Genomic DNA, 12,660 nt, shown 5'->3' on the forward strand with positions numbered 1-12,660 from the left:
TATTATAGGGGTATTTTTAGTTTAAAAAGATGTTTGAGGCTGGAACTCCGCTTTAAAAAGGCAGCAGCACAATATTGATTAAATTATTTATTCCTCGTGAGCATGCAGTAAATCTTCAGGCAGTTTCTAAGTGTTTAATGCAGTTTTTCACTCTTTTTATAAGGTTTTAATATTTTTTATATAATAAAAATATACAGGCACAGCAGCCGTAACATGTTAAATATTCTTTCATGTACATTTTAGGAATTTCAGGATAAATGCTAATCCTTTTTTTTTTTTTTTTGTTCTGGCAGAAGTGTGAAGAGAAACGTATAAAAAATTCCAGTATCCGCCTTGTGGACTTTGGAAGTGCCACGTTTGATCATGAATACCATACTACGATCGTGGCTACACGCCACTATCGCCCCCCTGAGGTTATTTTGGGTGAGTGCTAGCTTCATGTTCTAGAGTTCATGACCATTTCCATCCCAGATAAAGGTGACCAGAGACGTTGCCCAAGTACTGTCAAATTATGTAAAAAGTGATAGCAGATACAGATTTAAGTGCTTCTGATGGCTCATACACGTGATTATATTCCATAATTATTGTTGGCAGATGTGGATGGATAGATGGAGATGTGGATGGATAGATGGAGATGTGGATGGATAGATGGAGATGTGGATGGATAGACGGAGATAGATGGATATACAGTGGGTACGGAAAGTATTCAGACCCCCTTAAATTTTTCACTCTTTGTTATATTGCAGCCATTTGCTAAAATCATTTAAGTTCATTCTTCTTCCTCATGAATGTACACATAGCACCCCATATTGACAGAAAAACACAGAATTGTTGACATTGTTGCAGATTTATTAAAAAAAGAAAAACTGAAATATCACATGGTCCTAAGTATTCAGACACTTTGCTGTGACTCATATAACTCAGGTGCTTTCCATTTCTTCTGATCATCCTTGAGATGGTTCTACGCCTTCATTTGAGTCCAGCTGTGTTTGATTATACTGATTGGACTTGATTAGGAAAGCCACACACCTGTCTATATAAGACCTTCCAGATCACAATGCATGTCAGAGCAAATGAGAATCATGAGTTCAAGGGACCTGGATGCTGGAAGAGTGCAAGCTCCCGATCCACGTTCTGGAACTGAGAGCAATCAAGTTGAGCCTGTTCCACTGGATGGACAATCTCAAGGGGTGTTCTGTCCGAGTCCAGTCGAACAATGTCACGGCAGTGGCATATGTCAATCATCAAGGGGGCGCCAGGAGAGCCCTGGCGGCTCTGGAGGTAGCCATGATCCTGCGCTGGGCAGAGGACTACATCCCAGCCCTATCTGCCGCGTACATTCTTGGCATAGACAATTGGCAGGTAGACTACCTGAGTCAAACCCTGGATCAGGGAGAGTGGTCCCTGCATCCACAGGTGTTCCACCAGCTGTCTCCGGTGGGGGACCCCGGATCTGGACCTGTTCGCCTCCAGACAAACAGGAAAGTTTCAAAGTTTGGCTCGGTCCAGAGATCCTCTAGCCGACGCAGGTGGCTCCCTGGAGCCAGTACAGGCTAATGGTCGAGTTGGAGGGGATTCCGGTAATTCTGGTGGCTTCCGACTTGGCCCCGGAGATCCTGGTACGCCGACATGATTCGGCTAAAGGTCGCAGGTCTGTGGATACTTCCTCTGTGGGAAGATCTTCTATCTCAGGGTCCGATCTTCCATCCTGCTTTACAGTCGCTGGCTTTAACGGCTTGGCTCTTGAGCGCAAGGTGTTAAAGGACAGGGGTCTATCCGATTCTGTGATTCTCTACCTTACTCAAGGCTAAGAAGTCCACTTCTCGGAAGATTTATCATCGTTCATGGAAAGCGTAATTGCTTGGTGCGAATCACTGAAGCTGCATCCTAGATCCTTTGCTATCAGCAGGATCCTGACCTTTCTACAGAAAGGGGTTGACCAAAGTTTGGCGTAAGTGTCAGATCCTGTGGGAATTGCATTTTTTTTTAAGTTTGTCCTTTCCCCACCCCCCAGTGGTAACTGCTTTTGGACGTCCCATCCGTCTAGGATTTAAAGCAGCAGAGAAATGGATTTTACGTTAAGTGTAAAATCAATTTTTTTTAAACAAAAAACAAAACCGTAAAGTTAGCACAGTTTTTTTTATAAAATGTGAAAGATGTTACGCCAAGTAAATGGATACCTAAAACGCCATGCTTTAAAATTGCGCATGCTCAAGGAATGGTGACAAACTACGGCACCTATAAATCTCCATAGGCGATACTGTAAAATTTTTTACAGGTTACCTTTTTAGAGTTAGAGGAGGTCTAGTGCTAGAATTACTGCTCGAGCGATCAGTGATAACACACGTGGTTTGAACACAATTTACATATGTGGGAGCGACTTGCCTATGCGTTTGCTTTATTTTTACACTTTTATTCCTATTACAAGGAATGTTAACATCCCTTCTAATAGAAATAGCCATGACAGGTCCTCTTTATTGAGATCTGGGGGTCAAAAAGACCTCAGATCTCATTTACTTCTAAAAGCAAATAAAACATGTCAGACGTTGCTCCGGTCCTTCAAGGGCATAGAGCCGAGTGGGGGCTATCTTGCCCTCATTTGGCTTCCTTCCCAGGCACCCAACAGAACGGACCAGCTCCAGGCTAACTGGCAGATCCGGTAAGCCTGGAGACAACCGGAAAGCGGCAGGAGGGATATCTCCCCCGATGCCTCTAAAAGTAATCCTATGGCAAATCCGGTGCTGGGACCACTTCTTTTCAGACGCAGAATCGCCCACAGTACAAAAAATACCAGGGTTAGGGCAGCTAGCTGCTGCCTTAATGGTATTTAACGTCAAAGTAATGATGTAAATGTACTGTGGGCGGTCGGCAAGTGGTTAATGACAGGTGGGCTGTGATTAAAAATGATTCCCATTCAAGCCATCTCTCTCTCTCTCTCTCTCTCTCTCTCTCTTTCTCTCTCTCATACAAATATAGCTTATTAGTGCAATTGGAAGCGAACACTTTTGCAGACACAGCCCTGGGGCATACCAATATTCTTATACAAAAGGTCTGGAACACTATTCTCCACTTTAAGACCAGAAGGATTTGCCCGCTTAATGACCAGGCCCTTTTTTGTGATTTGGCACTGCGTTATTTTAACAGACAATTGCACGGTCGTGCAACGCTGTACCCAAATAAAATCAAAGTCCCTTTTTTTTTCCTCCACAAATGGATCTTTCTATTTACATTCTCAAAAAAAATGTAAAAATCAAAATTTTTTAACATTTTAGGCCAATTTGTTTTCTGCGACATATTTTTGGTAAAAAAAATTGCAATAAGTGTATTTTGATTGGTTTGCGCACAAGTTATCGTGTCTACTAACTACGGGAAAGATTTTTCTCTTTTTTTTTTTTTTTTTTGCGGGACTGCAACATTGCGGAGGACAGATCGGACCCCTGACTGACATTTTTGACACTTTTGGGGGTACCAGTGACATTACTACAGTAATCAGTGCTAAAAATATGCACTGTTACTGTAATAATGACATTGGCAGGGAAAGTGTTAACAGTATAGGTGATTAAATGGTTAAATGTGATCCTAGGGGAGTGATTCTAACTGTGGGGGGGGGGGGGGGGTGTGGCTTCTGAGATGACCATAAAGACATGTGATCCTATATAGAAGGATCACATGAGCTTTGTGATCATTTCAGGGAGAAGGACGGTTGACTGTTTTCAACAGCCGACCTTCCTCTCAGCGGGAAGCAATCGCGGGTGTCAGGCGGCAATCGGAGCCTCCTGACCCGTGCATCAGCTTCCCCGCTGCCGAGTGGTGGCAGGAGCCTGCCGCTGGCGGCGCGCGCTCGCCTGCCTAGCTTCGCAGAAGAGCCACCCTGCTGCAGTAAAAAGGCAGCGGGTGGTCGGAAGTGGTTAAAGATATAATGAAATATGATGCCATTTTCAGTTCATGCCCTTATACGAAAATCATCGGGGGAAGTAGACGCACTGGAAGGATTTCATGTTTGGTACAATAAAGGAATTGGATTTGTTGCAGATATACTTTCGGAATGTCTTATGCTCCTATAACGATCTACAAGATCTACTCATCATTAGCCCTCTACTAGATTTTTTTCAATATCTCCAGTTGCGTCATGTGCTACGATTACTAACTTGCAATCCATGCCTATGATTGGCTCCCTGGCAGATACTTCCAGCAAAATGGGCCTCCTATCCTCATTGTATAAGACCCACTTAAATAATTTTTTGCCACTATTGTTCTACCAGGCAGAAAGGGATGGGAAACACTGATGTAGGGGACATATCAGAAGACTCCTGGAACAATATCTTGGAGCTAGTCCCACATGCTCCTTTGTTTGCCCGTGCAAAGGCTGTCTCAATTGCTCCTCATTCATAAAGCATACCGCACTCTTAAGTTGTATCAGTGGGGCTGCAGACCTACACCAGATTGTCCCCGCTGTCAAAGTTTCCAAGCAGATCTTCTCCTGTTGTGGGGGTACCCTGGTTTGATACTGGAGTAGGGTGGTAGCTACGATTAACAAAGTATATCTGACCCAACTTAAATTGCTTCCTTTGGTTTGCTTGAACATATTGACTAAGAACAAATTCAACCTGAGGCAAGAATTCCTGTTCTACAATTGCTATTTGTTGCCAGAAAAATGATGGCTATAAAGTGGTTGTCTACCAACCCTCCCACGTTTGAGAACTGGAGAGTACAAGTAAATTCCACCTTGGTAATTGAAAAACAAGTATACCACTCCGGGCAAGTTTTTCAAACTCTGGGAGCCATGGTTGGCAGTACCAGGTTGAGCCCCCACCCCCCCAATTGATCGCACTTAGATTATTTCACTGTTAATCTCTTTGTACCTGATGTACTACTAAGGCATAGAGTAGGCCATTTAATGTATTGTCCCTGTTTGGTGATGAGAGGGCAGAGGTAATAGTAATTAACCTGCTAGGTTATTAGGTGTGAGTAGACGTGCTTGTTTATCTTTTTGTTACCAAAAAAAAAAAAAAAAAAAAGTTTCCTCATGACATGAAGAGCTCCATTGTAAAGTTTTTCACATACATACCTGCTACCGATGGTTTAGGGCAATATAAGTGTCTGCTCTAGGAATGCCAAAGCGATGCTTTGCTGTGTTGGTTGTATAAAACTAGTTGGACTATTTCATGCCTAACTTTATAACAAGGTTTCAGTCTTGATATATTTCTATCTTTGATTTTGTAAGATTGAAACATTTATTCAATAAAAATTATTTGACAAAAACAAAGCTTTGCGCTCAAAAGTGCTCTGTAAACTGATCTGTATTTAAATACGTACTGTAACATGAGAACAGCTAGTTGGTGCATGTGCCATTGGACTCTGAACATATTGATGCTGACATGATGTAAAACTGCATTGTGTGGTTTTATGGTGTGCATGAAATTTTGGAGTGATAACTTTGTATTTTATTTTTTTTGTAGAGCTGGGCTGGTCTCAGCCATGCGATTTGTGGAGCATAGGATGTATCCTTTTTGAATATTACACTGGCTACACTCTCTTCCAGGTAAGCTACTAATTACAAATGTTTATATTTGGCAGAGATTTTTTGATTTGCTAAAATATTGATCTGTCACATACTGAGAGAAAAAAAAAAAAAAAAAACAGGCTCTAGTAGGGTAATACTTTAGTCTTGGGTTAATGTTGCCTGTGTATTGTGGGTTCTGTGTATTCTACAGTTCTCATCATTAAAAAAAAGCGGTACACTTCATTCTGACAGTACACCTAAATGAAGGATCTTACTACCTGTAAAATGACAGGAACAGTGCTTATACTGTATACCTTTCTCTCATCTTTCACTTATTTCCCATTCCTTCCAGAAAAGGTGAAGAGTGTGATGCAGAGGAGGTCTCTAATTGGATATCATAAAATAATTCCAGGTGACTTGTTCTCCCTTTCTTGCAGATGGCAAGGCAGATGGTGGCAGGGCCCTGGAGATAAGGGAGTCTGGGTAGAGGACAGAAAATACTGACTTGCTCGCTCCTTGGAGTAAGCCAAAATGAGTTCCTCCAGTCCTGCATATTGAAAAGGCAGTTTACACAGCGAAGCCCAAATTATTCTCCCTTTTTAGAACATTGGTAGATGCTGTGCATCGCTTGTTTTTGTATGGTATGGGACATTTTGGCTGTTGCACAACATCATTGACTTGATATAATTTACAACCTCATTATGAGTCTGTAGACATTTCGTACTTTGTAATGTGAATTCTCCATCCTTCTTACTAGGATATTTTTTTTTTAGTGTAGGTTCATTGTACCGTAATGAGAGAAATGGATATGCTTCCATTGATTTTCTTTGAAAAATAGGAAAATTAGACTTGCCCCCTTAAATTCCTGTTTTTGGAGTACTGTAGAAGACCGGTATTTCAAAGACTACGGGTTATATGCTGCTACTTTCAGGCAATTGGACACTAACAAACTTTCCTAGGCCATCGTTAAGAGTGCATGCATGTAATCCTGCCCACTCTCCAGGTCTGTTTTTTTTTTTTTTTTGCAACAGGGGATCTTGAGAGAGGGGGGGGGGGGGGAGACTCCTCTCCCAGTACTGTAATCCAGGATGAAGGATTTACAGGTAAGGCCAAGTTCATGTTTTCTTAATCCCACCGTATAGGACACAAGACTTGTATTCATAGACCAACCAAAGCAATGAAGCTGAGGGGTGGGCAACGTAGAACTGCTTTAAACAGGCTCACAAGATAAACAAGTGTTTAAGGCAGCCAAACAAAATACTTAGATAAGTTTGAACACTGCAGCCAAAGCTTGTGTCCGTTGGGGCCTGAACATCCAACCCTAGGAAAATGTGGGAAGGAGGACTACGTGGCAGCCTTGCAATTCTTGGATTCAGATGCTTGATGCTGATAAGCCCAGGAGACACAAACCATCTTGGAGGAATGGGGAGGATGCCTTGGAAGTTGTGTGCTTCCCCTACCACAGGTGTCCATGTTTGTGGACCGTGAGGGAATAAGAACGCTCCTCCCCAACTTGAAAAACTTTTGTTATCAATTTCCAGTAATAGTGAAGGAAGGACTTCTCGAGTGGAAGGGCTGGGCTTGAGATCCACAAAGATGGGGAGTTCTTGCCTGGCTAGATAGCAACATGGATAGGTCAAAAGAAGGAGCTTCCTTGTTCCAGGTTGACAAGAGTTTGTGTTGGGGAGCGCTTGAATGAAATTGGGTAAATGGTACAGCCTCAAACGTGGTTAACATTAGGCCTAGACTCTCATAGAGAATCATCTTGTGGGATGTCTCTCAATTCTTGTATGGGCTCTGAGAGGAAAGATCTTTTATAGAAGAAAAACTTTTTTTCTTAAGATGTCTCCAAGATCAGACCTAAGTATTCTAGGTGGAGTATCCTTGAGGGCAGTTTTTTTCTCTATCGTCCATTGACAGATTTTTATTCTTTTGAGAATATTTGTTTATTTTTCTTAACTCTCTATCGCTTGCTAGTGTCAGGGGGATCCTCCTGGTGAACTACAAGTTACAGCCGGTTGTGGTTTCACACTGGATAATATAGAGCCTTACGGTCTCCCGGTCTGGCCGATGAGCGTGAGCAGCTTATAGTCCCGCACTAGGCCTCGCTGCGACAGTGTCCCTGTGGACAGGGAGGAGCCTGTGAGTGGATGTCTCGCCGGGACGCATCGACCTGGAACGCCCTGAGTCGCAGCGTACCCCTTGGCTGCCAGCACGCCCTCTCAAGGTTGGAGGTGGTCTGTCCGGAGCAGAGCCCACCCAGTCCATGGTATGGTTAGGGGAGGGCCTGCAATGTTACCTTATCCTGCGGTAGATCCCTGGTGTGGCCTGCTGTCTGGGTCCTGACCGTATGGCTGTGTTTTCGGCCGACATCTTCTTAAGTGTGGGCATCGGCTCCCTGTTTGAGATGCAGCAGCCATTTCCCCCCTGGGCTTACTATATTTTTGCATTGGCACCATTTTTGTGTAGTCTGGAGGTGCACAGGCAGTTCGGCCTCTTGTGATTGATGTAATTTCCTGTGAGACACTTCCTGTGCTCAGCCATCCATACTGCAGAAGCTGCTGGTTATTCTCTGAGGTGGTACAGTATTAAGGGGCTTTCTGGGTATTCCCTACGCACTCTGCTACCTGCCGTTAGCCTAAAGGGTTACTCCGGTTGCATTGCGATCGGTCGGTGCGTAACGCGATCGCAGTTTAAAGGGCCAGTGCATATTTTTACAGAAACATTGCAATGGAGTCCCAAGCGGTTAATTCTCTCCATTTGACCCCCCTCAGGCCTACTGGTGCATCCGGTTCGCAGTGCCTGATGTCTTTCTGCAGCTTTGGAAAATCTGGCATCAAGTAGACTTTGTAATGAAACAAGTCACTAGAAAAAAACAGCCTCTGCCTTCTCTGTCCTCTGATTGAGAGTCTCATATGGTTGCCACGGACAACCCCCCAAGGGATCCCTGTCCTCGCTGTCGGATGGTGAGGGGGGGTTATGGCCTCCTCAGCTGCAGCGCGGGAACGTGCTATGGTGGAAGCACTGTGTTTTTTTTTATTTTTATTTTTTTTTTTTTTAATCCGTAAGGGAAACTTTAAAATTTGACTGAGCCCACACAGTCAGGAATGCGAGTAGTTTTTGGCTCCTGCAAAGCCCAGAAATAGGTTCAGGTGTTTCCTTGTCCCGATGATTTTCACGATATTGTGAACGAGCAATGGCGGCCCATTAAACACGTGCTAGTGGTGCCGAAGCACTTTAAACGCCGTTATCCCTTTGCTGACTCTAGAACCGCTATGGAAGATTCCCTGGCGTTTACGAACCTGGTGGACACACGGGAGGAATCCCTTTCCCGCCACTTGCATGTTTTGGCGGGGTCAGTACTAAAACAGATATTTGTGCCCGTTCTGGTTTCAAAGACAGTAACGGAATGGGTTAAGGTTCTTCGGGGTAACTTGACCACTGAGATGGTTCCACCTTGATTGAGCTCACGGACCAGATGGCCCAGGCCCTGGTATTGCTGTGCGATGTGGCCTTGGACGTGGCCTCTCTGGTTGCCAGAGTGTCAGCGGTAGGGATTGCCATACGCTGCATGGTGTGGCTGAAGAGGTGGTCGACAGACCAGGCTTCGAAGAAGGCCTTGACAGATCTCCCTTTTCTGGGTGAACGTCTGTTTGGAGACTCCTTGGATGAGTTGGTTAAATGGGGGTAAGAGCCCTTTTCTCCCCCAATCCTCAAAAGGCAAGGTGCCCCGTGGTAGGCGGGGGGCCCTCTTTCAAGGCTCATAGGCGGTTTTTCCGTGCCTCAGGGGCACAAGAAAAAAAAAAAACAACCTGGAATTCACGGTTCAGACCCTTCAGGAGTTCAGGTGGACCATCAACTTCAAGAAGTCTGCACTGACCCTGTCGGTGCGTCTGGATTACCTGGGACTGACTCTGGACTCCTTCTTGGCGAGGGTCTTTCTTCCCAGGAACAAACATCAGAAGTTGCAGGGAGAGCTCCGGTCACTGAGGGGCAACGATCTCTCCTCTCTGTGGACACGCATGAGAGCCTTGAATCTGATGGTGTCGACTTTCGAGGTGGTCACATTCACTCCGTTTCATTCCAGGCCTCTGCAGAAAGATTCTTGTCAAGTGGAACAAGGATCCACGGTCCTTGGACAGTATATGTTTGAGCCGCCTCACGAGATCAACACTCGGTGGCTACTGTCACCCACCCTGAGTCGGGGCAAGTCCTTTCTACCACTGTCGTGGACAGTGGTCACCACGGATACCAGCCTGTTGGGCTGGGGTGGAGTGCTGGACAATTTCTGTGCCCAGGGTTTTACCCCATTGATAAGTTCATCACGTGGTCTATCTCTTGGAATGCCCGTGTGGGTATCAATGTTGGCAGGACCACTAGGACCTTGCAAATTAGGGTCAATGAACACCTTGGCAACATCCGCCGCGGTTTTCCAAAGCATAGCGTGTCTAGGCACCATTTGGAATGGCACCAAGATTATGGGTATAGACAGGTTCACGGCACATTGGAGGGGTAGCAACGTGAGACAGGAGATCTCCCAAGTGCTACACACCTCATGGCCTTAATTTGGACTGGGACGTCAACTGTTTTATCAACAATAGTTGAGGGATTGATTCGGTTGACGCCCCACTCCATTCTGCTGAGACTTTTAGCATTTTTTAGATTTATTTTGATTCATGATCATGGCTGTTTGCCATATTCATTTTATTTAGATAATATTTTTAATATTTGTCATTCATTGACAAGTAATGTATTTATTATGACTGATTTGCCATATTTATATAGATTATAATTTTAAAATTTTATCTCCGTCTGTCATGGACAAGTAAAATATTTGATGTGGTATGTATTTTCTCATATAAGAGCGGTCTCTTGCAATATGTGTTCTTATTCGTTTTGCTATTGGACCCACAATGAAGGATGGTTTTTTTTTTTTCTTGTTTTTTCTATCCTCCCCTGTTTTTCCATATTGGGTTTATTTATGTAACTTATTTCCTTTTTCAATAATGGATTTATGTATTGATTGCATATCAGTTGTGTGGTTTTGTCAATTAGTTGCTCCTAGGGGAGGAGCAGCAGGACGTGGGATGGACCTCACTAGTATTTTTTTCCTGGTACCGGTGAACCGCATATCTTGTGCTGTTATCCTTCCGGTGCGATATCATGGATGTGATGCGTCCTTGAGGAGGAGACCTGTGGTCGTGCGTTCCATTCAGACGTTCGGACAGATACCACTGATGGCGGAAGTGCATCATCGCATCGCAGAGGCTGTTTTTTATGAATGTATGAGGTGTATGAGGATATGTTATTATCGATGAAGTTACCGTGACGGACCTGGTGCCAGATACCCTATTGGTGATTTCTGTGATCCATGCCAGTTTGACCTTCCTTAATCGGGGGTCTAATGTTCCGGTAAGGGAATTACTACACATGAGCACGTGGTTCTTCTAGGATTGGGGCTTCCATCTATGGTGTTGGAATCCTTTTTTTTTCATTAATTTCTGACCCTTAGCACCTGGCCTCACTGACTTTATATGGACTCTGTTTAGTCTTTTTTTCTTCTCATGCATTTATTTGTTTTAGAAGTGTTTGGCGCTGTACTTTTTTTACTATTAATATAAGAGTGTTGCTCATTCAGTAAATAAACTAAACTTTTTAAAATTAGATTTTTTAAATTACAAATTGAATAACGACTGTAAAGAACATTTCAACTATACATGAGACCAGGTAACCACCCCCTTTGCCTCATAATAATTGAAAAGCTTCTTGCTAATATGCATTCAGTTATTGACAATTTGGCCTTTGTGGATCCAGTAGTGTATATTGCTCTTGAGAGCTTGATCGATTTTCTCCTGACTTTTTTAGGTGTCATTTTATCTTTAAATTAAGTTGTGTATTTTTGTCAGGCAGTGGTTTGTAACACTTCCATACTTAATGCTGCTGCTGGTGAACAAACACTTTTTGATGATCCAGAAGCAGCAGATAGTCTCTGGAATGAGAACTGTATGTAAAAGCGACTTCCACTTTCATTGTGGTCCTCATTTCATTTTATAAATATTGTCTTTAGGGCACCTTTGGCATGCAAGGATGTATTTTGTCATCCTTGCGGCATTTGGAAAAGAATGTCTGATCACAAGATTTGCAAATTGCAGCCTTGCTCTGAGCAGATATTGCACTGTGGAAAGGTTTCCAAACAAGATGTTGGTCTCACCATTTTATTACGAAGATGAAAAGAAAAAAACAATTTACTGACCAGACTATCCATAAACAATATGCTGTGATGGAGAACATTAATAGAAAGCATTTAAAGGTTTAAAAAGGTAAACAAATTTGACACCAGTAAATCAAAACTTGAGGACAAACTATCATCTACTGTATCCAACAATCACCCAACTGTAGGAGGCACAAGATGGAGCCCACATGCAAACTAAATTGGAGCCTTTCCCCTGCCAGGCCCCCTAGTGGCAGAAATGCATACTTCTCTTGTTTGAGAGCTGCTTTGAAAAGTACAGTGTTATGTGAATTTTATTGCAGGATTTGCTTGTCTTCAGCTGAGAGAACTTGCAATAATTTAAGACTTTACATAAAGTCTCAGAAATCCTTAATTAACATCTATATGTTATATAGTTTGAATACCATGTCATAGATATTTATCATTGTAAAAAGATATTCCAGACCTTTTTTTATTTTTATTTTCTTTTTTTTTTTTTCTTCTCCCAAATTATTTCCAGCCATTCCCATTTCTAGTTGTGACCCAAAGAGGCATACTGTAACAGACATTCCCCCACTCTTAGGAGTGAGTACCTCTTTATTGAGAAGAGGGTTATGAGGAAGACTTGTTGGGCTTTGTGACCCAGGCCGTGCATCAAAAGGATGAGCTGAACTTAGTTTTTTTTAAGGTAAAGACTAGGTAGAGCAGTCTGCGTTTTGAGCGGATTTTGGGATCTTCTGCTGTGGGAAGGTGCTTTTTACAGGCAGCTTTAGTAGGCTTTCGGCCTTCTGTGCTTATGAATGCAGATTGTGCCATTCTTGAAATTCATAACATATTCTAGGGCATCCACACAAAAAAGCAGAGCAAAAGGTAGCTGCTGTGTTAAAGCACAATCCTGAAAAACGGGGTCGTGTTGGTTATTCATTGCCCTAGTCTAGTTGGCTGC

At 43.3% G+C, this 12,660-nt stretch overlaps 1 protein-coding gene across 1 annotated transcript in view; it reads left to right on the top strand.

Moving 5' to 3' along the window:
* CLK3 (CDC like kinase 3) overlaps positions 1-12,660 on the top strand; it is a 123,069-nt gene that overhangs the window by 74,733 nt on the left and 35,676 nt on the right. Inside the window, exons 10-11 of the mRNA XM_082252841.1 lie at positions 294-423; positions 5,460-5,542. Coding sequence (XP_082108967.1) covers positions 294-423; positions 5,460-5,542 — 213 coding nt within the window. The remainder of the gene's footprint in view (positions 1-293; positions 424-5,459; positions 5,543-12,660) is intronic.

This window comes from Pelophylax lessonae (assembly GCF_965119305.1).
Source record: "Pelophylax lessonae genome assembly, chromosome: 4".
Lineage (NCBI taxonomy): Eukaryota > Metazoa > Chordata > Amphibia > Anura > Ranidae > Pelophylax > Pelophylax lessonae.